At 41.0% G+C, this 24,078-nt stretch overlaps 1 protein-coding gene across 1 annotated transcript; it reads right to left on the bottom strand.

The window, feature by feature from the left end:
- Window positions 1–1,470: 1,470 nt before the first annotated feature.
- dvl2 (dishevelled segment polarity protein 2) lies at window positions 1,471–23,496 on the bottom strand. The gene is made up of 15 exons (XM_031753156.2): window positions 23,336–23,496; window positions 17,843–17,912; window positions 14,331–14,485; window positions 10,593–10,702; window positions 10,238–10,367; window positions 9,938–10,028; window positions 9,778–9,847; window positions 9,526–9,665; window positions 8,964–9,040; window positions 8,128–8,195; window positions 7,906–8,040; window positions 7,328–7,459; window positions 5,120–5,296; window positions 4,492–4,716; window positions 1,471–3,107 (listed from the first exon to the last, which is right to left on the bottom strand). Exons 1-15 carry the CDS (start codon window positions 23,494–23,496, stop codon window positions 2,545–2,547), a joined length of 2,304 nt encoding a protein of 767 aa, XP_031609016.1. The 3' UTR covers window positions 1,471–2,544.
- Between the last annotated feature and the right edge of the window lie 582 nt (window positions 23,497–24,078).

Raw genomic sequence — 24,078 nt, forward strand, 5'->3', positions numbered from 1 at the left:
TTTGACGTCACACTGTGCACCACGTTATTGTTTCGGTAAAATGAATTTCTACAATGGCGGACTTAGACAAAATACTGTTAATTTTACTCTCTGTAGTGTTTAAATGCTTACATATACACACACAGTTACTGTCCCTCCACAGTAACTGCTTCTATGCGCCATCTTTGTTTATTCTTTTCCACCCAGGCGTCTAGACTTCTGATTGGCCAACATTTCTACACGTTTAGGAATATATTGTTTAGGAATATATACAGACGTGGACAAAATTGTTGGTACCCTTCGGTCAATGAAAGAAAAACTCACAATGGTCACAGAAATAACTTTAATCTGACAAAAGTAATAATAAATAAAAATTCTATAAATACCAATGAAAGTCAGACATTGCTTTTCAACCATGCTTCAACTGAATTATTTAAAAAATAAATGCATGAAACAGGCCTGGACAAAAATGATGGTACCCACAACTTATATCAAAAACAAATATTTTGTTGCACAACCTTTTGAGGCAATCACTGCAATCAAACAATTCCTGTAACTGTCAATGAGACTTCCGCACCTCTCAGCAGGTATTTTGGCCCACTCCTCATGAGCAAACTGCTCCAGGAACTGATCAGCTCTGCACTGACTGCCTTTCATCTAATAAGTGGACTAAATGACATATGGCTGGCCGGATGCTTTTAAACCGCAGTGTTTCATGGGAAGCGCAGTTTTACAGTCTAACAGGTTGAGCAGACTGAATCCAAGCAGCTTGAACTTACATTACAAAACTAACCCAAATTTTATATTAATGTTTTTAACCTCAACCTAATAGTCCTAAAATGACTTGAAATAGGGGGGGGGGGGGGACTGAAACTGGAAAAACAAAACTGCTAAATATGTTTCATCACTAAAAACTGTCGCCATTATTATCTGCCTCTGCACTAAACTCACTAGGTTTAGATTGAAAACTCTGGCTATCTTTTTAATCCCTTACATAAAATTACACACACTGTTGTATATTCATTGAATTTTTGCAGAATATATTATACAAAGTGACCTCTGTCAGTATAATAGAATCTACTGGATTATCACTAATGCACAGCTCAACTGGCATTGGTAGCACAAAGTGCCATCAGTATCCATCACATGCTTTTCTTTGACATCTCTTTTGCTGTATTAACTTTTATTGATATTGCAGTGTAAGGATACTTTTACTCTGGTTTTGCTACTTGATTGCTTTCTGTTAGTTAATCTGGATCTAACTGCTTTATTAAAATAAATTCTAAAGATTTCCACCTGGTTCTCCCGTATGATAATATATATTTCTATTATTACATCTATTAAAAACATGATGCTAAGCTAAATTCAAATCCCACATAATTTTAGAGTTTGTGCAACATCTGTACTGCAGTCTGTCAATATGAAAAAATTCATGGTCACAAACTTCATTTAAATCTTCACGTGTGTAGTTAAAATAAACAACTCTGAACAGTAAGTATGTATCAAATTTATTCTCAAATACACAAGCAAAGGTGGCAATATGAAATCAAGCAATGTGACACTATAAATGTCACCTTTCTCAAATGTTGACTCTTCATTTAGCACCTTAATAGTTAGTTGGGTTATACATGATTTATATAGTCACACATAGAAAAAGGAACGGGTGAATAATGCGAGTCAGTAACATAAAAATAAGCATGGAGAGCTGGGGCATTTGGATCACAGTTACTGAGGATATACACTGCATGTAGGTAAAAGTACCGCTGTGGACGTCTAGTGCCACGAGTACCATCAAGCCTCTACAGCCTGACACCAAAAAACGCCCCCATCCCCCAATCCTCACAACAAGAGTTATCTCATGACTAGGCCTAGACAGTGATTACTAAACACAAGTTCTTCTGACATTTTTGGACCTTTCTTTCTTTTCACATTACAGTTTGCTGGTCTGCAGAGTTGCATATACACAAGAGTAATAGATATATACAGAAGGGCTCACTGTCAAACAATGCTGAAACAAAAGATGCTTGCTGTACCTGGAGTGTGAAAATGTAAATAATGGAAAGGCACTTGATTTGCTCCTGTGCAGCCAATGAATCTGGCCCGAGTGCCTGAGTGTGTCTGGCGCCCTCTAGTGCCAAACTGTGGTCTCAGTTGTTTCTGGATGGGCAGCTCAGAGGCAAGTGGCTGAACTGGAAGGGGCTTCCCATGATAAAATATTAAGTGAGTGTTTGAAGGAGTGTAATGATCAAATGCTAAATATTGTACATTTTTCTGTAGGAGGGAAACAATAACCTCCTGGGTTAAGGCCTGAAAAATAAAAACAGGCTGTGCTCTGTAGTGGATTTGAAGAAGAGAAGCTAAACTTTCTACATAGATCAATTGAGATTTGTCCTATCGTTGTTCTCACTTTAAAACCCTGTTCGACCAAATTTAGTGTCAAGCGCCCCGACTCCATCAGGCACACACGAGTTCAATAAGCTACCATCAGATCCTCGTCGACACAAGTGGGAACACTAACTTCACATGAACGGACACCAAACACAAGGAAGAAAAAAACAAAAAAAACTACATGACGTCCACGAAGAACTCGCTGGGGTTTCCCATGGCCAGGTGGAACGACTGCCGTGATGCAGTGAGCTCTGGGGGTACGGAGCCTAGGTCACGAGTGGGCGGAGCACCGGGCGGTCCTCCAGGAGTGGAGGAAGGAGGTGGAGGTAACGCGGGGTGCATGGGAGCTGCCGCCATCGGCTGTGTGTGCTGAAGGCCGTGGGCGGTTGCCATGGCCGGGTGTGGATGCTGGGGTACCATCATCACCATCATGGGGTTGTACGGCAGGATTCCCGGCGGGTAGGGAGACATGTGGGGTGGTTGGGGTATGCGGTGATGATGCGAGCGCTGGGAGGAGGCGTGGCTGTGCTCGCTGGGGGCAGCTGAACCGTGGCCGCGCCTCAGACTGCTGCGCGTCGAGTACTCAGACTCGCTGCCGCTGCCGGAGCGCGAGTCGGCCCCGCCGCCTTCTCCACCACCACCGGACGGGGATTTCTCCCCTCCGCCCACAGTGCTACCAGGGCCTTTACTGCTGCGACGCCGCTCGCCCTCGCTTCTCGTCGAGCCGCTGCTCCGGCTCCCTGCAACGACACGAGAGAGAAAACTGTTTGATAACAAGTCAAACAAATCTGAGCTCTGATGACACTGCTTAGCTGATTTACCAATTTTACTAAAATTCTTTACACTTTTCTGTGAAGTCTTTCTTGTGTACTTTCACAGCATTTTCCACACAGCTGACTGCTGCCCCCCGGTGGAGCTGGGTTAGAACAACTTAGTTGCACTGGATTGTGTGATAGCTCAGACAGAACAGTAAAGATGCACCTCAGGACACACATGGGACAAAGACACATTAGCAAACTTAAGCTGCCTTTGTTAACAGTTTTATTTATAGAAAAACTGAATTAAAAGTGTTCATAGGAGGTGGTTAATTTATGATGTTACTTATTACTGTGATCTAAATTTACTACTCTTGCATTGAAGTTGTGTCCTAGCAGCAGGCGTTTGGCCCATTGGCCTTAACACTTTGCATATGACTGGGTAATTCAACAAATTTACAGCCACCAGACTGTGCTGTTTATGATTTTAAACAAATATTTCAAGAAAATACATCATTTTCTTTTGTATTTGATTAAAGTGAAGATTAACGATTGAGTGAGCTGAAGCATTCTAGACTCTGGCAATGGCTGGTTGCAAACTCCTGTGTGGAGATGTCTTCAACCTTTAACTCTACATATGCAACTATCCTCTCTGCTTTGCACAACAGGAATTGCTGCTCATTTTGATTTTTCACTTTTTAATAGCTAAATTTTGAATCACAGATGCCTTGAACGCTCTCCAGAGTCTCTGGTGTAGCGGTGAACACCTTCATCTTACACGTGAAAGATAAAATGTGTCGTCTGACACCAGGAGGAGGCAGAATCCCAGTCTAAGAGGTAGTGTACTTTTTTTAATTTTTGGAAATGCAGGGTTTCTCACGCATGAAGGTACTTTTGGCTCACACAAAGGAGGTTTAGGCCAAAAGCAGTAAAATGTTTTATTAAAAGCCCGTCATTTACTCAGCTTCAGACATTTTTATTCATTAAAAGGGCAGAAAATAATATAATGCAGACTTATTGCCTTAGTGGACATGGATCAGGGATGTACTGTCATCCTCAAACAGCCCATCTGAGCCAAGAAAAACCCTGAAATGGGAGAAATTGAGCAATAGGCTCATATGTCCTGTTTTATTTTATTTTCTAATATTACATCCATGATTAATAACCCTGTGTGCAGTCATCCAGACCCACAGGATATATTATACACAATGTGAGAGCACACTATGTAGCTTTGTCATTAAAGCTAAACTTCTTGAGTAATATTTTGGAGTGGCCCTTCAAACAGGAAGAGTTTGCTCACAGCAGCCTCACCTACAGCATCTCACTCTAAAAATAAATACTGGATAAAAGAACATTTCTCTCCGCTTACCTTCGCTGTGCTGGCTGCCAGTGCTGCCCGGGGCGTAGCTGTAACTGGTAAGCTCATGGTACGGAGGCGGCTGGCTGGAGAAGGGATGTGTTGGGTATGGCTGATAGGGGAAGGTGTGCATCATGGGCCACGGGGAAGCCCCAGGGAGCGGCAAGGGGGCCAGGGTGTCCTGGTCCGAGGCGCCGCTGGAACCGTCGTTGTCATTCAGAGACAGATTGGCCATATCTGTGTGGGAGACACGAGGGAGAGGGTGAACAATGGTACAAAAATGTTCCCTTAAGTTTTACAGCTAACAGAGAATAATTTTTAGGTTTGCATGATGAATGGCTTCAAATATCAACCTCTGACGTGAAAAAATCTTTTCTTGTACCAAACCCGAAAAAAATGACTAGATCTGAACCTGTAATATGCTGCAGCTTGTGGACAATCATTGGTCTTCTTTCCTGAGATTTCATTTTAGCGATGGCAGGACATTAAAGAATCCTTTGATAACTATGACGTCAAATGTCTAACCCCTTCTACAACCAGTGCGTCTACCAGTGCCCACGTGCAAAATGTGATTAAGGATAAAATTCAGCAGTCTGATGTGTTGCTCAGTGTTTGATGTCAGGGTTTTGTAGCCACTCACAGTTCTCACAGTCGCTCAAGTCTCCGAATACGTAGTAGCACTGTTCGGAGAATGTGATCTTATTGACCGTGTGACGAATGAAGCCGGCCTTCAGCAGGTTGCTGGCGTATTTCCTGGCTTCACGGCGGTCCTGAAATCCCTCGATGTGGTGAAACAACCACTCAACTACGTCTGAACCTGATGAGGGGTGCAGAGAAATCATTCTAATCATCATTAAGAAACATTTTGTCCCATAGATGCCAGGTTTTCATAATAAAATTCAATGAATCATGAAATAAAGTGCAGAGGTTTGACTGATCTTTTAAAATAAACTAGCAAAACAAAAACACACACTAGGCTCAGTGCGTGCTCATATAAAATATATGTTTCTAAACAAATATAAATTCTAAATATGTTTCTATATATGTTTTCTAAACAACATAATCCCTGTGAGCGCCCCTACAACAATCAGAAAACGTATTAAATTATAATGATAATTAAAGAACATCTTATTATAATGAACATACCATACATATATCTGCATGTACCTTCTTCCCTCCTGTGCAAAACTTTGCACGAGCATTGTCACACATACCTTTTTTTAAACAATCATAATAAATCCCAGTTCATGTTTCATGTTCATGCCCTGTGAATACTTTTGTTTTAAGTGTCACGTTCGTCATGTGGCTTAATAGTCACTAAAATTTGTACCCGTGAAGGAATTTTGTTCAAAACACCAGTAAATACAGAAGGAAAAATTAGAAAAAGAGTGCTGCAGGCCAGTAAATATAACAGTAAAAGCCAACATTGTTACAAAAAAGGGACCCAAGATTAATGGTTCGGTGCAACGATTCATCGAGTCATGTAAACGGGAGCATTTCACCCACATTTGTGACTAAAAACAGACCCGCAACAGAAACATATTTAGGTGCAGAGTGTGAATAAAAAGTTTAACTTTAGGTCACTGCTGCAGTGATGATGACGCTGCCACAGTTTAATGTGGAGCCGGAGTCTGTTTACACACCGCGACGAGCAAAGAGGGGCTGCTGTTATTAAACAGTATTAATTAATAACTACTCTTTTGACAGATGTATATGGTTAAACTTTAAAACTCTGCAGTTTCTAAAATGGAAACCAATGAGCAGTTGATCCATAATAAGACAAAAATGTTTCCTATCTAATTACTTTATTAATCGATTGGTAAATCCAAATTTGAATTTTTCAATTCAAGTTGTCAATATGTGTGGAGGATTTTAGAATTCAGGTTATGTGTTCAGCCGTAGTTACCACGGTGATTGAACTAGATAAAGACACTAACTCATTAATCTTGCTTGTCTCCCTTTGGAGGCCACATCAATATGAAAACAACAGATGTTTTCATATCTGCTGTTGTTCCAGTAGACAGTTTGAGAAACGGCAGATTGAGTTTGTGAAAAGAAAAAAAAAAATATATATATATTGTACTTTAAATGCAGCACTGTAACAGCTGCAGTGAAGAGCAACAAAAGCAACACCACCATCAAATGTACCACATCACACAGCTGGCTGGGTGTGGTTATACATTTTATTCCTAATACACTTCCTTATATTTAACTTCCCCGTGTCTGTAACCTCACTGCTTGCATTCTGTTTGAGAGTTTGTTTTAAAGTGAAGGGTTCCCAGTGCTGTATGCAGACCACTGAGTCATGTATTTATGTGGAGAAATTGAAACATCAACACCGCTGGGCTTACTTCTGGCTTACCTCTAAAGTAGCCGAGTGGAAATCTAACCAAGGGATTATTTATAAATCAAATATCTTTAAGAGGAATTTAGCAGGAAAACGACAAGCTCAAAAACTATCCAGGTGAAATGAACACCTCTGACTGAAAAACCTGCCTGACGCCTGAGGTGTGCCTGTGAGCTGCTGTGTTAGAGTACATTAAGAAGTTAAGGGGAAAGTAATAAAATCAGAGACTGAATATAACGCCAAATTTTCATTTCAAAAAGCACAAAGTAGACAAACACGTAGTAATTATCCCTTGTGATTCAGCTGCATGCGATTCCAATTTAACACATGTTTTCATTCAAAACAGGCATTCACATTTGTACTTGAGGGGTTTTTCCTCCCACAAGTCACACGGTTTTAATTCTGTGAACATAATGCCTGCCCTGTAAAGTCCTGTGAGCCACAAAAAGTTCATGGAACGAGTGCAGTCTCTCTTGCCTCGTTTTCCCCTTTTTGTCTTACCGAGGAAAGCGTTGGGGATAGTGATTTTAAGCCACATGCGGTCCCGGACTTCCAAACCCGACTCTGGTGAGGCCATGGCTTTGGCGACTGATGCCATGTCAGAGTGCAGTGATAAGTTAAAGTCATCAAAACCTGGAGAGGGATAAAAGAGTGTTTAAGGAAAATCTCAGGAGGGAAAAAAATGCAAGAAAGCATGACAGATGAAAACAGAACGGGGCCAAAAACAAGAAAGCAAGGAGTGGAACTTGAAAGAGATCAAAAGCAGGAAAGCAGCAGACGTCATTTATCACATAACAGCTGCGACAAAAGCAGAAAGACAGATGTGAAAAACGACTCCTGTGCCAGTGTTGGTAGGAGACAAAGACGGACACAGACTGAAGAAGGGGAAAGAGATACTTTAGAATAATGAACAGCATTCAGACTGAATATCACGAGTCTGGATATGAAACTAGACAACTAGACATGAAGGACAGTTTTATGAAAATAATACACAGCCATGAAAAGGCTGAGAGCAAAGGGGATATTATAAAGGAGCAAATATATAGTAAGGTGATCACGGAAAATGCAAAGACTCTTACGTTCAGTCTCGGTGACGGAGGACGAGGACGTGATGGTGCTGAGGGAGGAACTGCCTGGGTAGGGAGGGTAAGCCCCGGTCATGGCCACGGAGTGACTGACCCATGCTGCAGGGTCAATGGGTCGGACCGGCTCATCTGCAGGGTGAGGAAAACAATTAGGAAACAGTTACTGACACAAACATGGATCCGCGTGTTCTGTGTCTGAGGCAGAGCTGTACGTACTGCGAGGCAGAGTGAAGTAGCCCTGAGGAGACGGGTCCCAGCACTTTGCCACTGTGAGGATGATGGGGCTGGAAAAGAGTACGCAAACATCACGACTACGGTCAGATCACATCGTCCATGCTAATACTGGGGTGAAGATTTACCCGATACAAAAATGTCACATGGCAACAACAAGACAAGCCATGTCTGAGAGTGAGAGCTGGGTGTCAGCCTCCAATGATCATTTATTAATAAAACAAAACAAAAAAAGAAAGATACTTCTACAACCTCCCAAAGCACAGTGCTTTGCAAAATATGCAAGAAAACTGAAGGTGGAGAGAACGAACATGTTTCATCATTTGAGGAAAAAAAAACACAACAATGACTACTACTAGACTACGAAGAAGGAGATACTAGCAGTGACGTGCGATTTAAACAAATCTCCACACAGCGTCACTGGAGCACTCACTAGCTACACGTCAAAAGACAAGAAGAGCAAATGATGGATCGAAGTTACTGAAACAGGGGTTTAAGAAGCTGGATTAAAGCTCAACCCAAGATACAACATCAAAGAAGGACAAGAAGGAAAATCCCCTTTATTTAGTTATACTTCTAAATGCTGCTGCCTTAAAGCTGCAAGCATCAATAAAATGCTGTTCAGTAAATTTTTCCTATATTCTCAGAAATATAATTATAGAAAACCTTCTTGAAATATCATGAGATAATTTTGAGGCTATACCACCCACCCCTGATAACAACAAAAGCGTACTACCTGTTGACGAGACAAAACCTGAAAACATTTGATATCATCTAAAAAGCCAAAAAAACAAACAAACAAAAAAAAAAAAAAAACATACCCCGGCTTGTGTACAATCTCCCTCAGGACCCGCACTGCATCGTCGTTACTCATATTTTCAAAATTGATGTCATTCACCTAGGAGGAGAGGGGATAATGAGGCATAAGAAAAAGGTTTATTTAGACTAATAAGTAGAGATGAATTATTTATTGATGCTGATGATGAAGAATAACAACCAACTGTTTAGGTAGCTGATTAATCAAAGTCATTTCAACAGAAAAATGTCAGTAATTTCCCTGTTCTAGCTTCTTGATCAGAATAAAAAAATAAAATAAAAAAAATCAGTTGCAGTCATACGTGTAAATACTTCCTTTGTTTAGTTTTAGAGAAAAACAGATGTGTTCATGTAGACAAGGAATGAATTACAACTGAAGTGAACAAGCACTGATCTGGACTGGATCACCCACAAGAAAAGCTCCTGAAATGAAACCCAGAAGATCTCAAAACCAAACAACCACACTGGTATTTCCTGGATAAACTAGCTGTCTGAGCAGTAATTTAAAAAACAAAATAAAACAACACATCATCATTTATATAGGATTAAGCCATCATTCCTCCTCACCTGCAGCAGCATGTCACCAGGTTCAATGCGTCCATCAGCAGCCACAGCTCCTCCCTTCATGATGGAGCCAATGTAGATGCCTCCATCCCCCCTTTCGTTGCTCTGACCCACTATGCTGATACCCAGGAAGTTGTACTTCTCTGTACGGTTGAGGAATCACAATAATGTTAAGATGAGGTGAACATTAGGTCAGAAAAATGAATCTGAGATATGAGTTTAAAGGTTCATGAGGTGCATGAGGAGAGTACAGACCCATGTTTAGAGTGACGGTGATGATGTTCAGAGACATTGTGGAATCTGTAACACTACTGAAGGAGGAGGCCTGGAGCAGGAAATGACAACATTACACTACAGACACTGACATGACCAAAATATTTAATCTGTTTGCACAAAGTGAATTGTGTGCACACACCCTCTCCAGACGTGGGGGACGCTGTTTCCTGCGTCGACGATGTCGCTTAAGAAGCCTCGAGGCTGTGCTCTGCTCTGTGGCACTGCTGAACCTGTTCAACAAAAGGTGAAAGGTCAAGAGAGAGAAAAATCTCATAAACCTTTAACAGGCTTGCCTCTTAAGGAGGTCAACACAAATTTAAGGGACAGCTTCTCTCTCATTAGCCTGTTTCATCACCTGTGGGATACATACGACATTTATCAGACTGAGTTCCTTAGTAGACGGAAAAATCTTTCCCCATAATGCTCATCTCTTTCTCACCTGCTCATCGTGTCATCGTCCTCGGAGTCGCAGAAGCTGGTCGTTTCTAACTCGCTGCTCATCACCGTGCTAGAGCTCTCGTATCCTGCCAGGTGGCGCTCCAGACGACTCTGGCCGTTCACACGAGGGCCTGGGATGCCGCACGAGAGTCCCCAAAGACAACAGGGAAAATAATCAACATGAATTTTCATGTTTGTGCAAGTCAGGGTTTCCCTATAGATCCCAAACATTCCTCACTCCTCAGCAACTCTCTGATTATATCAACTTGTATTGAGTGTCTGGGAGATACAGACGTGCCAAATCTTGATAGGAGGCAGTATTAAAAGGATTGTTTTCGTGTGCACGAGTGTCTCACCGTGTTGTTCCATGCTCTCTCTGTGCCGAGGCCTCTCTCTCCTGAAAGAAACTACAGACTCCGTTTCAGTCTGGTCGTCCAAAGTCTCCACGCTGCCTGTTGCATTGGGACTGTAAAAATAAGCACAATTACAGATGGAATTAGAGCGCGACTGGATTTCAACACTGGATTTGCAGTAATCAGTGTTTACAACATAAAAGGCATTTCTAACTACATACATATTTTATGTTATGCATGTTTGCAATTATAGTAGGCTAGAAAGTACATGCCCTTCCTTAAATTACCCGTTCTTTTAATGCAGTACTGCCTGCTGTTGTATACGAATATCTATGCTTTATTTTTTCGTCCTAATTTCTAACAGCTTCCTCTGAATGAAAATGGGCTTAACTGAATCTGACACATCATACAAGTATTTATATTATTTATTAATTATCATACAAATAAAGAAAGAAAATAAGTGCCAATTTGCTGTTTAAAGAATTGTAATATTTTCAGGGTAGGACATTTTAACAGTCAAAAGAAAAGACTGCCAGCGCTTCTGGTGGAAAAACATCAAAAGAGGCCTTTTTTGTAAATGATCTCATTGCCATGTTTGCAGACATTTTGCTGTTATCTCCCAAGAGACATCCTTATCAGTAATAAACTAGAATCAGCTAACATCAGTCCATTCATTTCTTTCGTCAAACTATACACTACTCTTCAGTTCAAGGGAACTAATCACTCTTTTCCTTATTTTCTGTCATACATACAGAACAATTACACATATATATATATATATATATATATATATTACCCTATTTAAAAACAACTTGGTAATTGTCCAAATAAGTGTCCTGAGAAGGACTTTGGGTGAAATCAGGAGTAATTTTAACGACATCACATAGTAAGGTTTTCATTTTTGTCTACCACTCACATGGATTTCTTCATTTTTGTAAGCTGTGTGTACATCAACACAACCACAATCAGACTGAATGATAATTAGTTTGCTTTTAAGATTCAAACCCACTGTCCACACTATAAAAACTTAAAAGCACAACTAACACTGGATTCATGAGACCCACAATTAAATGGCTGGTTAAGCATTTCGCAGTTTGATTGTTTTTTTTTGCTTGTTTGTTTTTTTAACAAAAAAAAAAAAAAGAACTGTCCCCAAAAATCAGTTTCTCATTGCTTAATGGTCTTATATCTACACTGATAATACATCTGGAATAAGTTAATAAAGGATCAGCATCCAGTAACCTGGAGACTACCCAGTCATAAAAACAGCTGGTTCACTGAACCTTTTCTTTAGTATCAGAGACCCTTTCATTTGAAGATTATCACATATGAGCAGTAAGGTGTTGCTGTAGCTCCAAACATATTATGGAAACAAATAACTAATTTACTTTTTCTTCCTTACTTCCTTACTAATGACTCAGCAGTGTGCAGAAATACTTGGTTTTTTATAAAGATAAAGGATGGAAAACTATAGTTATAACTATAGTTTTCAGTAATGTTGGATTGGTCATATCAATATCAATATTAAATTACATGAAAGGCAGCAAACATCAATGTATATCTAAGCTGGCGAAGCTGATTAGATTCACTCACTGAATTCTACCTTTTTGATTAGCTTTATACTGCCCAGGTGTTAGAAATCATCCCTACAGCTCTTGAATCATCTGTTTATATCCTGTTGAGTTCAATTGGCTCGATCCACAAAGAACAGTGAATATCAGAGTAGCAGTTCATCACAGCTGACCTGTGATTTATGTAAAATAAAGCGAAAATCTGCTGGATATCCCAATACAAAACAGTATGCAACCGCTTCTGATTTTTTGGCCCACACTGATACACACTTTTGCTACACCTGATCTTACAGGTTGCCCACCTGTGAAGTCCCACTTTAACACTCTTTGTACATGTGTGTACAAGGAGTATTCAAAAACAAAAGAAAAGCTGTACTATATAACATAATATAATACAAATAAATAATAAATAGTCATTTTAAAATTCATACTGATTTCTTGCTTTTTAAAAAGCTGTCCTAATCACACACGTGAGTGTGTGTGCGCGTGCATGTTTTTGTTTGTTTGTCTGTTTTAAAAAATGAAATGACTACATGTAAGATGAGATGTCATTCTTGCTCTAAAGACTTGTATTAGCTTGATAGTTTTTAAGTATATTCACTTCTTCGTTTTGCTTTTTCAGCTCAAAACTAATGTTTTTGGTAGCAGGTTCTGGTAAACCCAGCGTTGAATACCTGCCCAGGAACTGACAGCAAACAAAGTGAGAAACCAGTTGGTTCACTGCTATTAGCAGATATTTCCAAAACAGTGTTAAACAAGAATAATCACTGGGAAACTGTTTGTTGACACATTTGTCATATTAACTTAATGTGATGTTACAGTTTTCTGCAGTAACCCCAACTATCCAAACCAACTAGCCCACATTTCATAACATTTCAAAGCACACTGGAATGGAAGTTCTTGAATATGGCAAAAACATACTCAAACTGTGTGAGGGAACACTTCAATCAGATCTGTCTACTCAGGGATTGAAAGCTTTTCCTTGTGTCAATAACAAGGGCGGTCCCAGCTAAGATCAGTTTCAAATGAGCTCACATATTCGTGCATAAACCTGATACTCTGAGAGTGTGAGATATTCAGGTAAATATACAGTTCCTGATTAAAACTATAGGAGCAGCACAGGTGTGTGTTGCAAATCTTCAAGTACAATGGGTGAAAAGTGGTGGATCATCCCAAACCTACATGAGATCAGCTTGTTAATGACCTGAAGACAGTTGGGATCACAGTCGCTAAGAACAACACTGGTAACACACTAGAGCACAATGAAACGAAATCCTGCAGTGCACACAAGATCCCCCTGTTCAAGACACATACGCGAGCCCACAAAGTTTAACATAAACATCTAAATGATTCAGAGATGGTTCTGGAGAAAGTGCTGTGGTCAAATCTAGCTCTTTGACATCATCTCAACCAACTGTGTTTGAAAGGAGCAAAATGTTGAGTATGACCCAAAAAGCACATCCCTGCAGTTCAGGAGTTGGAACCATTATTGGGGCCGTTTTTCTGCTAAGGGGACAGGATAACTTCACCGCATTGAGGGGTCAATGAACAAGACGTAATATACAATCGTGGATGAGAACCTCCTTCTCTCAGCCAGAACACTGAAAACGGGTCATGGATGGGAGTTCTAGCATGACCAAAATACCATCAAGGCAACAAAGGAGCAGCTAAAGATGAAGCAGGAAATCATGAAGTGGCCTAGCCAGTCATCAAACCTCAGACTTATACAAACTCTGTGGAGGGAGCTGAAGTTTTGAGTTGCCATGGGGCAGCTAAGAAAGGATTTAAAGATTTGTGCAAACCTGGTGACCAACTACAAGAAACATCTTACAGCTGTGCTTGCCAACAAGGGTTTCTCCACCAAGTACTAAGTTGTGTTTTACTTGTTGATCAAATACTAATTTCATGACAGTGACATGCAAATCAGTTTAAAACTTTTATGCAAAGTGTTTTTTTCAGGATTTTTCATTGATGTTCTGTCTCTCTCCATTAAACTAAAACTACCATTAAAATTTGAAACTGTTCATTTCCTAGTAAGTGAGCAACCTTACAAACTTCAGCAGGGGATCAAATAATCATTTCCCTCACTTTAAATACACAGTAAATGATTCACGTGTGTGTGTGTGTGTGTGTGTGTGTGTGTGTGTGTGTGTGTGTGTTTTTTGCTTACTGGAAAGATGGTGGTCTGGAGTCCCCGATGCCCCCGGTCCTCTCTGCAGGTGGGGGTGGAAGGGGTGGCGGAGGGGGCAAAGGCTGGGTAGTTGTTTCCACAGGGGGGACCACCGCCACTGGAGGCTCTGCAGCTGGAGTGTCTGAAGATACCAACTGATATATAAAAGGAAGAAAAATAAAAGAGATTTAGAGACAACACAAAAAAAATAAAGAGAGGAAAGAATCTGAGGTAAAGGTCGAGGGAAGCAGGATGGAAAGTATTAGGAAAAAAGTAGCCAAGTATGTGGAGTGGTGAGAAACTGGCACAAAGTAAGAGAGGGCAGAGAGACGAGAGGGTGAAAAAAAGAAGAGGAATGAAAGGAGGAGAAGGAAGGAGGTGGAGGGCAGAGGGAGGAAAAACGGGTACGATGTCAATTACTTTGACACACAAACACTGTACTCTTTTCAGACGAAAGTCTCAAGGGCAAACTGAAATGCTATCCTACACTTAACCTGTCTCTCTTCATTATACAACAAAAGTGTCCACACACACACATACAAGGGGAGAGAGAGGTATCACACATCAACAATTAGGATGAATGGCATATAGCTTCCAATTACATGGACCATAGAAACACAGAGAGCGGTGTCCAGGCCTTCTTACATCACTGCAGAGCCCACACATAACGTTTCTTATTATAAACTTCATATGAGCTCCAGAGTTTGGGAAGTTTGGTGCATTCAGTGACTTCATATAAACATGCTTTGTATTTCCTGTCAAAATAACTCAACCAAATGTCCACAAGCATGTGCACAGAGACGTTCGCCCACTTTATCCAGTCACTCCCTGCTTTTTGCTCTCCATTAATGGCTACGTAACTGTGAAACACTCATCTTCTGGGATCCCTTCATCCATCTCTCTGTGCAGATCGCATATCAGTCCCTCTGGTGTCTGAGCTTTGTTCTCCCTCTCTTTGAGTTCTTATGCACTTAACAGATGCTCCAGCCCCTGTCCTTCTTATCTGGGCCAAGTCTCAGTGTTTTGTCTCCTTTTAAATGCGACCCGCAGGGTGGAGTACAACAACTGGGTCTTCTACAAGAGAAATGGAAAGTATGAAAGCTGTACCTGGCAACTCACTGTGCTATAACTGCTAACAAGCCACGCTGCGTGCAGCTCGGCTCAAGTATCAGTTAACACAATCAGAGAAACATTTGCTTCCTTCGTGAATTTGTTTGGCAAACTTAAAAACGCTTTTCTCTCTTGACATGCTCATTTAAATGTTCGCATATGTTAAATTCCGTGCGGCTACAGAATTTTAACTTGACTTTCTCGCCTAATACTGTTCTATGTGTTTGCACATGGCCAAGTCATGCATTGCTGCATGTAAACAACTGTGATGCATGCTTTCCTGCTAATATAGCCTTCTAAATCGGGGGTCCAGTTGTTCCAAAATAGCTCAGCTTAACAATGCAGTCACATTGTAGGTAGGATATCAATGTGTCGACAGAGTGAAAATTTTATGTTGCTGGTCAAAATTTTAGCTGTGAGTTGACTAAAAACATATAAGACACATTTAAAATGAATTTAAGACCATTTAAATCTTTTAAGGCAGTTTATTAGCAAATACGTATTTAAGATAAAAGCTTTATAAGGACTTGCAGCCACCCCGTCCAGATTTGACAATTACTCTGGCAAGGAAAACAATGAACTATCTTTTTAGTGAGAGCATATCCAGTTTAATATAGCATCTTGTTTATAGTATTGAGTTTTTGCTGATATTGATGTAAATGTGTAAATTTAATAACAGGCATTTAGTTTGTGCTTTAACAATAAGGACCTCCAAGTCTGAGGTCACGGTTCTCAGCTGGAAAGGGGTGGAATGCCCCAAGTGGGGTAATTTAAAGGGTCTTGTTCATTGAGTTGTGAGGTGAGAGTGGAGCATGAGACTGACATACTGGTGTGGTGTCAGCAGTGATGCTATATCAGTCTGTTGTGTTGAAGTACAAGCTGAGCTTGAAAGCAAAGCCACTGATCTTCCAGTCGATCTACGCTCCTACTCTGACCTATGGCCCTGAGCTGTGGGTATACACTGAAACTACGAGATGGCAGATACAAGCAGAAGGAAGTGAGCTTCCTCCAAGGGTGGCTTGGCTCAGCCTTAAAGATAGCACTCAAACTACAGCTCCTAATACTCCACATGGAAAGGATCCAGTTGAGATGGTTCGGGCATCTGACTAGAATACCTCCTGGATGCTTCTTGGTGAAGTGTTTTGGGCATGTGTTAGTGGGAGCAGGCCCCGGATTAGACCGAGGCCTGGAACTGCCTGGGTTGTCCCCCTTGAAAGAGCTAAAGGAAACTGTCAGGGAGATGGGGAAGTCTGGGCATTTCAGCTTAGACTACTGTCCCACAACCTGGACCCAGATAAGAGGCAGAAGGTGGATGGAAGGATGGATGGATTTTATTTTTCAGTGAAAGGTGGTTACCATGTTATTACATCTAAAACCAACTGAATGAAAATCAGCAACACCTCTTATAATAAAAAAAAAAACCCCCTAAACATTACAACTGTTATGACTGTGGGATTTTAATGAAATCAAAGATTTGGTTAAGCCGTTTCTAATTTTGTAAACTTTCAATTTACACAAATAGCAGAAGAAACAACACTAAAACCCCTATGGATATAAAGCAGTTAAGAGCATTATCTCTACTGTCCTCAGTGTTAAAACACATAACTGGGAAAAAATGGTACAAAAAGGACACCTCGCAAGCTGCATGGAAACATAACTATGATATGGAAAATATCTGTAAGGACCCTCTCTCAGAAAAATGGAAAAAGTGCATCAGACTTACTGCAAACAAGGACATCATGTCTGTCTCCAGGTTAAAATGTGCATACTTTCATTTGACAAATCTCTTTAAAATTTTTAAAAGGGAAACAAAATGTCATGCAAAGAAAAGGTAGGTTCAAGGCGCTCAGTGTAAGAAAATTCTCGAGTGACAAAAGATTTATTGAAGTCTGAGAGTAACAGTCTAGCAAAACTACCAGTGACTCAGGCTGTTGATAAAGCTCCAACAACATTTTTCCCATACATCTGCTGAGTCTGCTCCCTCCCGTTTTACCTGGGTGGACAGTTACTCTGGTTCAGTTTTTTTCCTGTTCCAAGTTTCCAAACATTTCACCAAAGAGCAAGCCAGGACCAGATGTGCAAACTCTCTGATGACATGTAATTGTGCAAAGTTAATGACTAAAAATCTGAAATCTAATTACTTCATTTTACTGCTGCTGGTTAGACAAGACTGTTGGTCTGAGGGAGGTCTGAAGGAAGACAGGAAAAAGAAGAGGTGGTTTTTGCAAACACCCTCTGGCTAAACATGATGTAGGCTTATTCTTGAGATTAAAGTTAAGTCTTGACATTTTCAGACAAGCCTCAAGAGGAAATGATGGAAAAAGAAAGGTTAGCAGGGAAATCTGTATAGCTTCCACTCCTGCTTTAAAAAGAAAATAAACAGCAAGTTTATCATATCTTACCCATGACACCACTCTGCCGTTGAAACATGGCAACTTGGCACTGTCGTCTGAAATCTCTTCCTTCACCACCCTGAAGAACAGAGACACACAGGGAGATTCAGTAGGTTTGAACTGTTCTGGTTTTCTGACATCATGATAAGTGTGATCTGTATGGTACACTGCAGTGGAGAAAAGAGGGCTGAAAATGACATTAAGTCATAAATGGAAAAAGTGAAAGTGTGGAGGGGAATTAAACAGTTTACATTACCGACACATTACATGAAATATATGAGCCCGTGACAACAACACAGCTGCACCAAATCAAAGTGCCAGGGTTAATTCAAAACCCATCTGGGAAAATCATCAGCTTACAGCCACATCAATGCAGCTGCAGTAGATCACACTCATATTAAAACTGATTTCACTGAAAAACTGTAAATCCACATTAAAAGGATGGCTGGGAGGAGGATCGCATTCAGCCGAACCTGAGGAACATTTTCTAAAGAAAAAAAAAAAAGATAATGAGTTTAAAGGCTTTTTTTTTTTTTTTTTTTTGATGGGTGACTACATAGGCCAGTCAGATTAATCGCTATGAAGAGTAAAGGCAATGGAGATAAAAAGGGGTTCATTCATGGTTGAATAGAACCTCTCTGGGAGGTACAAAAATTTCCTTTATACAAGACAAACTTGGTTTAAGGATAAAACAATTTGCCTGTTTTTTATTATAATAGGGAATTGATTGTGTAACACATCCAAGTATCTCACCAACACTACCAAACTAGGGGCTGCCAACAAACACCCCTGAAGTGTAACAACAGCAGAGGAAAGAAGCTAGTGTGACCCAGTTGAGTCTCAAAAATGTCTCTAAAATGAAATGAAACAAGGGCACAGAAATTGTGTTAAAAATGTGTTGGATTCAGTCAGCAGAGGTAGAGGAAACCTTGCCTAGGACTGGCTTTTTTTTAGCATTTGTAGTCACACACCAGGGCTTATCTAATTGTTGGGGTTCTCTCTGTAACAATGTACCATCTTAATCCTGCAATAACCCTGCAAGCATCTTTGCGCGACTGCTGTTGTGAGCTGGGACTATATAACTAAACCTGAACTGAATTATACTGGCTCCTTACTGAATAGGCTATTAGGGGAGGATGATCTTTGCAGTAAAGCTGATGAGCTTCTGGTACTTCCTCTGGCACAAATCCATCACTTTTCTTGTCATTTCTGACTATAGTATTAACAAAATTGCAATTATTCTTTAAGTGTGAATGCAACTTGCACAGTCTTGGCGAGGTGTTGATTGTGCAGTCATTTTGCAAATATCTTAGTTGTACACAAAGGAGAGCCAAAACGGTCAGTCTCCTTCCTGACCTCCTTGAATGTATATCAAGTTGATCTAAATGTAATTTTGCAGTATTGTAAGAGGTTTAAATTAATATTAAAGCAACAATTAATTAATTTAGCTTCAGTTAGCCCCCATTAAAAGTAAACTCCACACTAATATAAGTACAAGCTTATCACTGGGATCCTGCTTCTAATCTTATTTCCAAAATACCACCCAAGTCATGGAGCCATGAATCAGCACACTAACAACAAACATCACAAATGTGCTTCACAGACACTGAGGAATTTCTTCTTTTACCACAATGAGCTAAAACACATTGAGCCTACTTGCGAATTACACAACCCGGTCAACTAAATCTGCATGCAAAGCCATTACAGATAACAGCAGCTACTTAACATTAATAGCCAACATGGTCTAAATTCTTTAAAGACAACACATCCGTCTGGCAGTTTTCCCCTCCTCCATCTAAGACTTCCATGTTTACAGAGAGGCAAACACTTGGCTTCAGCGACAGTAGTTCCAAGAGACCGAGCTGGGCGTAAGTGCTACATAGAGGACACTTGGCTGTTCAAGCGCCTCCAAAAGTCTCCTTTTTCCAGCTTCACATGCCAACGTACCTCCTCTTAAGTGTGTGAGACTTGGTCAGGCTCCACTGGGCTTTTGTAAGCAGCTGTTGAGAGCTGGTTTTGTGGGTGCGTGCTAGCATACGGCCAGATTGTAGTGGGCACTATTGAGGATCTGCTGCAGGTTTTGAGAGCCCTGTCTATGTGGCTACTGACGTAGCAAACAATCTTTTTTTTCCCCTATCCATTACACTTTTTCAGCACTATAAATCTGCACCTAGACGGCAGACGGACAGATGCACAAAGTGTCTGCAGAGATTAAGACTGTCGTCATTCCTCTGTCCCCCAAACAAACAAGAGACCACAGTCGAAAGTCATTTCACACACATACTGAAATGCCTCGAATACAATGCATAAACAACTCTGAAATATGCAGAGTCCTGTTGGATTAACTTAAGCTTTTCCCTGCCGACTACCATTCTTCAAGTCCCTTGCTACCCTTAAATTCCTCACTCTCAACACGGCATTGCTGTTCTAACAATTAATCTTACTCAAACAGCTCCCTGATCCCTTCTCAGCGCACATGTATACAGCAGAATATCCAGTGACTAAGTGAACACCACCCTGTTCTTTCTCTCCCTTTCTTCTCCCCATAGACACCCCAGACACCCAGCAAATGGCCCCTGTCCAGGTCCAGGTTCCCAGCACCAGCCCTGGCCTGCTCTGCTCCACGGAGCTCCCCCTCTGCCACACACACAGATCTCCTCGACAGCTGGCCTCGACCCAGGACAAATGAAAACACACACTATTACACACTCCTCTCCTGGTTAGGAGAGAGAAGGGGGAAGAGAGGGGGAGAAAAAGTCCCTGCTTTGATTGGACAGCTGACTCAGAGCTATGTTTGAAATTTTTCATCTGAACTCAGTTGGAGATATTCAAATGAGAGAGCGTGATGCCAGACAGTGCAATTTAACTTAAAGACAGGCCATACAGTCTTTGAGAGTTTCCAGAGGGTGGCTTGTTTAAGACGTTTAACATTTAGTGCTCACACACAAGCACACGGGGTCTAAACATAATCATGTGTTGCCCAGTTACACAGGGACAAGCTCTTAATCTGACAGCTAACTTACAAAGTCTAGTAAAGATAAAATAATAAACCGAGACGCTGATTGAAAAGCTCTCTAATTATCTTACTGTGCGCATGACAGCTGCAGACACACCCACACACACTCTTTGGGACATTAGACTAAAACTAATACAACAGACCTCCAAAAAAAGTTTCAAACTTCATGTTGGTAGCGTCAGTTTGTGGTGCTTTTGAAAGGAAATTCAATAGAAAATAAACAGTCAGTGAGCAGAGTATCAAGTCATTCCCTTTTTCCACGTTACATGTTTTCTTCATGTTACATGTTATAAACAGTAAGTGATTATATTGGTATATATGGAAGATATTTGATAGTGTCACCTTAATGGTGAAGTCTCTTTTTCTGGTAGTTATTTAACCTTTTTAATTGATTTTTATTTCAATCTTGTGTATTTTTATTATTTAGTTCCAATGTACACCACTTTGTGTTAGTTGTGGTTCTTCTAAACTGCTTTATAAAAAAAAGATGCTATAGTATGGTATGCTTAGGTGATGGATCCCAAATCCTAAATATGGGTTTCAAATACATAGGCCAAACATGGCCATCATTGTGTACGTACTAGTGACAGACAACTTCTCTACAAACCTATGCCATAACCTGCCACACATCTCCCTAGAAATCTAAGTACACATCGTCGTCTGTGCAGCTCCTACGGGTATAAATGCAGACAACAGTGCTTGGCACTTGCTTGGGCTCTACATAACTAGATTTGGTGCAGAAGCAGAATTCAGACTTTTAAATCTGAGGGACAGTGCTCACTCATACAGCAGCAGGTTGTCAAACACAATAAAGGCCCACCCTAATGCTGTGTTAGAGATTTGTACGAAAGTCCAGATTTCCAAGTTCTCAGCTGGAATGTTTAACTGGAACGTACCCCTCAACTTGAATTTCCTACTCAATAAAACGAAGCAGTCCCATAAACCCTGAGTTAACTATCCAAAATGGTACTGGTAATGGTAAAGAGTATAAAAACTACAACTTCTGTGCATTTGTTACTCACTGAATAAGCCATACGCAGAGCACAGGTCAGGCTCCATCCAGGAATGTGCTGCAGCGTTGTTTTTAAGTGCAGAAAAACAAACAGTATACTGCATTACTAGTGCTACACCACCGGCTCTACCTTAATAAAAAGCAAAACAAATCCTGTTTTTCCTCCCTTTTACAACGTTCCCACTAAACACTCTAATTCTGGAGTGACATCACTTTGTTCACTTCTATGCAAGCGGACTCCTTTTCACAACCAGAAGAGTCGCCCCCTACTGTTTATTACAAGGTACTTCCACATTAGCTTCACTTTTCAGAACTGAAAATCATGCCCATCCATCCAAAAACTATCCATCTTTTATATACTGTCTAGGCTTAACGCTATAATGCAAACAGCTCGACTACATTAGGTAAACTGCAACTTCCAATTTTTTTATTCTTTATTTTTTTTTTTTTGGGGTGTACAGGCACTGGTTAGACCAGATGTACAGTCTTTTTAAACAGATCTCTTATTGATGTTGCTGCTGTTGACAGCTAATAGTTGCCCACCAGCTTTGTCAAAGCCCAGTGAAAGGCCAAAAAATCCACCTCATCTCCGGGTTGATATTAGGGCTGGCTTGGCACAGGCTCCCCTGGTGCCATCCAAACGGAGTAAAAGAGGCAAACAGCCCAGACCAAGTCTTCATCCAAGACTACAATGTATTTAACAAAAACCCTAAGGGTCTCTCGCTGTGTGAATAAACCACAAACATGCATTCCTCTGCGCGAAAACACACAGCAAGATTAAATTGATAGAGGCGAGGAGACGGCTCTTTCTAAGGAAGTTTAGGTTTTGTGTGTCTGTGTGTGTGAGGAAGTGGGGGAATGAAAGGATGGCTGGCAGGCCAAAGTGTTAAAGAGGGGAGACAAAACCCGAAAGAAAGAAAAGGCGAGGATTTCAGCAGATGATGGACTGAAGGAGGGAGGGAGGCATACGGATTAGGGCAAAGAAAAGCAGCAGGGACAGGGAATGCCTCCCATTGTAATGATGATGTTTTCTGAGAAATGTCCCAGCCGACACAGCTACCTCTGGTATTTGGATATTCATCACCACTCATTATAACTTTCTGATTAAGGCCGGGCTTGGTTGACTGGGGGCCAGACAGGCTGGCTTCATGCATGTTCACCCTCCCTCGAACCATAAGTTACCTCCGAGCCCCCAGCGACAAATATACCACAACTGCTCAGAAGATGGGATTGAGTGAGTCTTAGAGATACAAACAGCATTTTCTCCCAAAACTATGCACGCACGTTAGCTCTAGGAAGTCAGCACTCCTCCGATCAGAAAATCCAAGCACAACAAAAGGGGGGCTGCTTTCCAAAATTTCTGTACCTACATTCACGTTTGCATGATGGATCTCCTTATTTTGCAAGCAAAGCTCACAGCTCTCCTTCTACTAGAGACAGAGAGAGGGGAAGGAAAGAAATCACTGCAGCTCACCCGAAGTCTTGGTCCATAGACTTGAAGAAGAACTTGTAGTTTGGCTTGTTCAGGACCTGTTTAAAATCCAGCAAAGTGATATTTTCGGCAGCGATGGGAATCTTCACCAAATACGGCGTCTCCTCCTCGTCGATATGATAAATTATTTTGGTTTCCGCCATTTCTACGTTTGCGGTTTCTTTTTTTTTTTTCTTCTTTTCCTGCCGACCTGGAAGTTTCCGAAAGAAACACACACACACCGTGAGGCGAGGTAGCGATAACTTTGTGGGGCAGTTAGCTGGCGGCGGAGCTAGCTTAGGTGGCTAACGAGACGGCAGAGGTGAAACGATGAGGGCCACCGAGATTTTCGGTCCGAGCCGGAGGACGTAGGGAGGAAAAACCCTGCTCGAAAGCTCGACTTCCCTGGAGTAAAAACTCGCATTCCCACTGCTACCGAGAGGCGAGGAAAAAAATACGGGAAAGCTACATTCACACGACCTAACTCCCAACAACTTTTCCCCCAACAAAAACATACAGGGGAGGGGGGGTCTGAAAACTTTTCACCACTTGTTGCGAGCCAACGCGGCGTGTGACGTAAAGACGTACCCCCTTCTTTTTTTACGTACCCTTCCCAACCAGACCCCCCCGACCCTGTAGTATTTCTATTCTTACATATATAAATAAAGCGTCTCTAATGGTATTTTATACTATATATTTACAGCCTGTTCACGTTCATATATTTTTCTGAATATTTCTTTTAATAT

This window comes from Oreochromis aureus, linkage group 3 (assembly GCF_013358895.1).
Source record: "Oreochromis aureus strain Israel breed Guangdong linkage group 3, ZZ_aureus, whole genome shotgun sequence".
Lineage (NCBI taxonomy): Eukaryota > Metazoa > Chordata > Actinopteri > Cichliformes > Cichlidae > Oreochromis > Oreochromis aureus.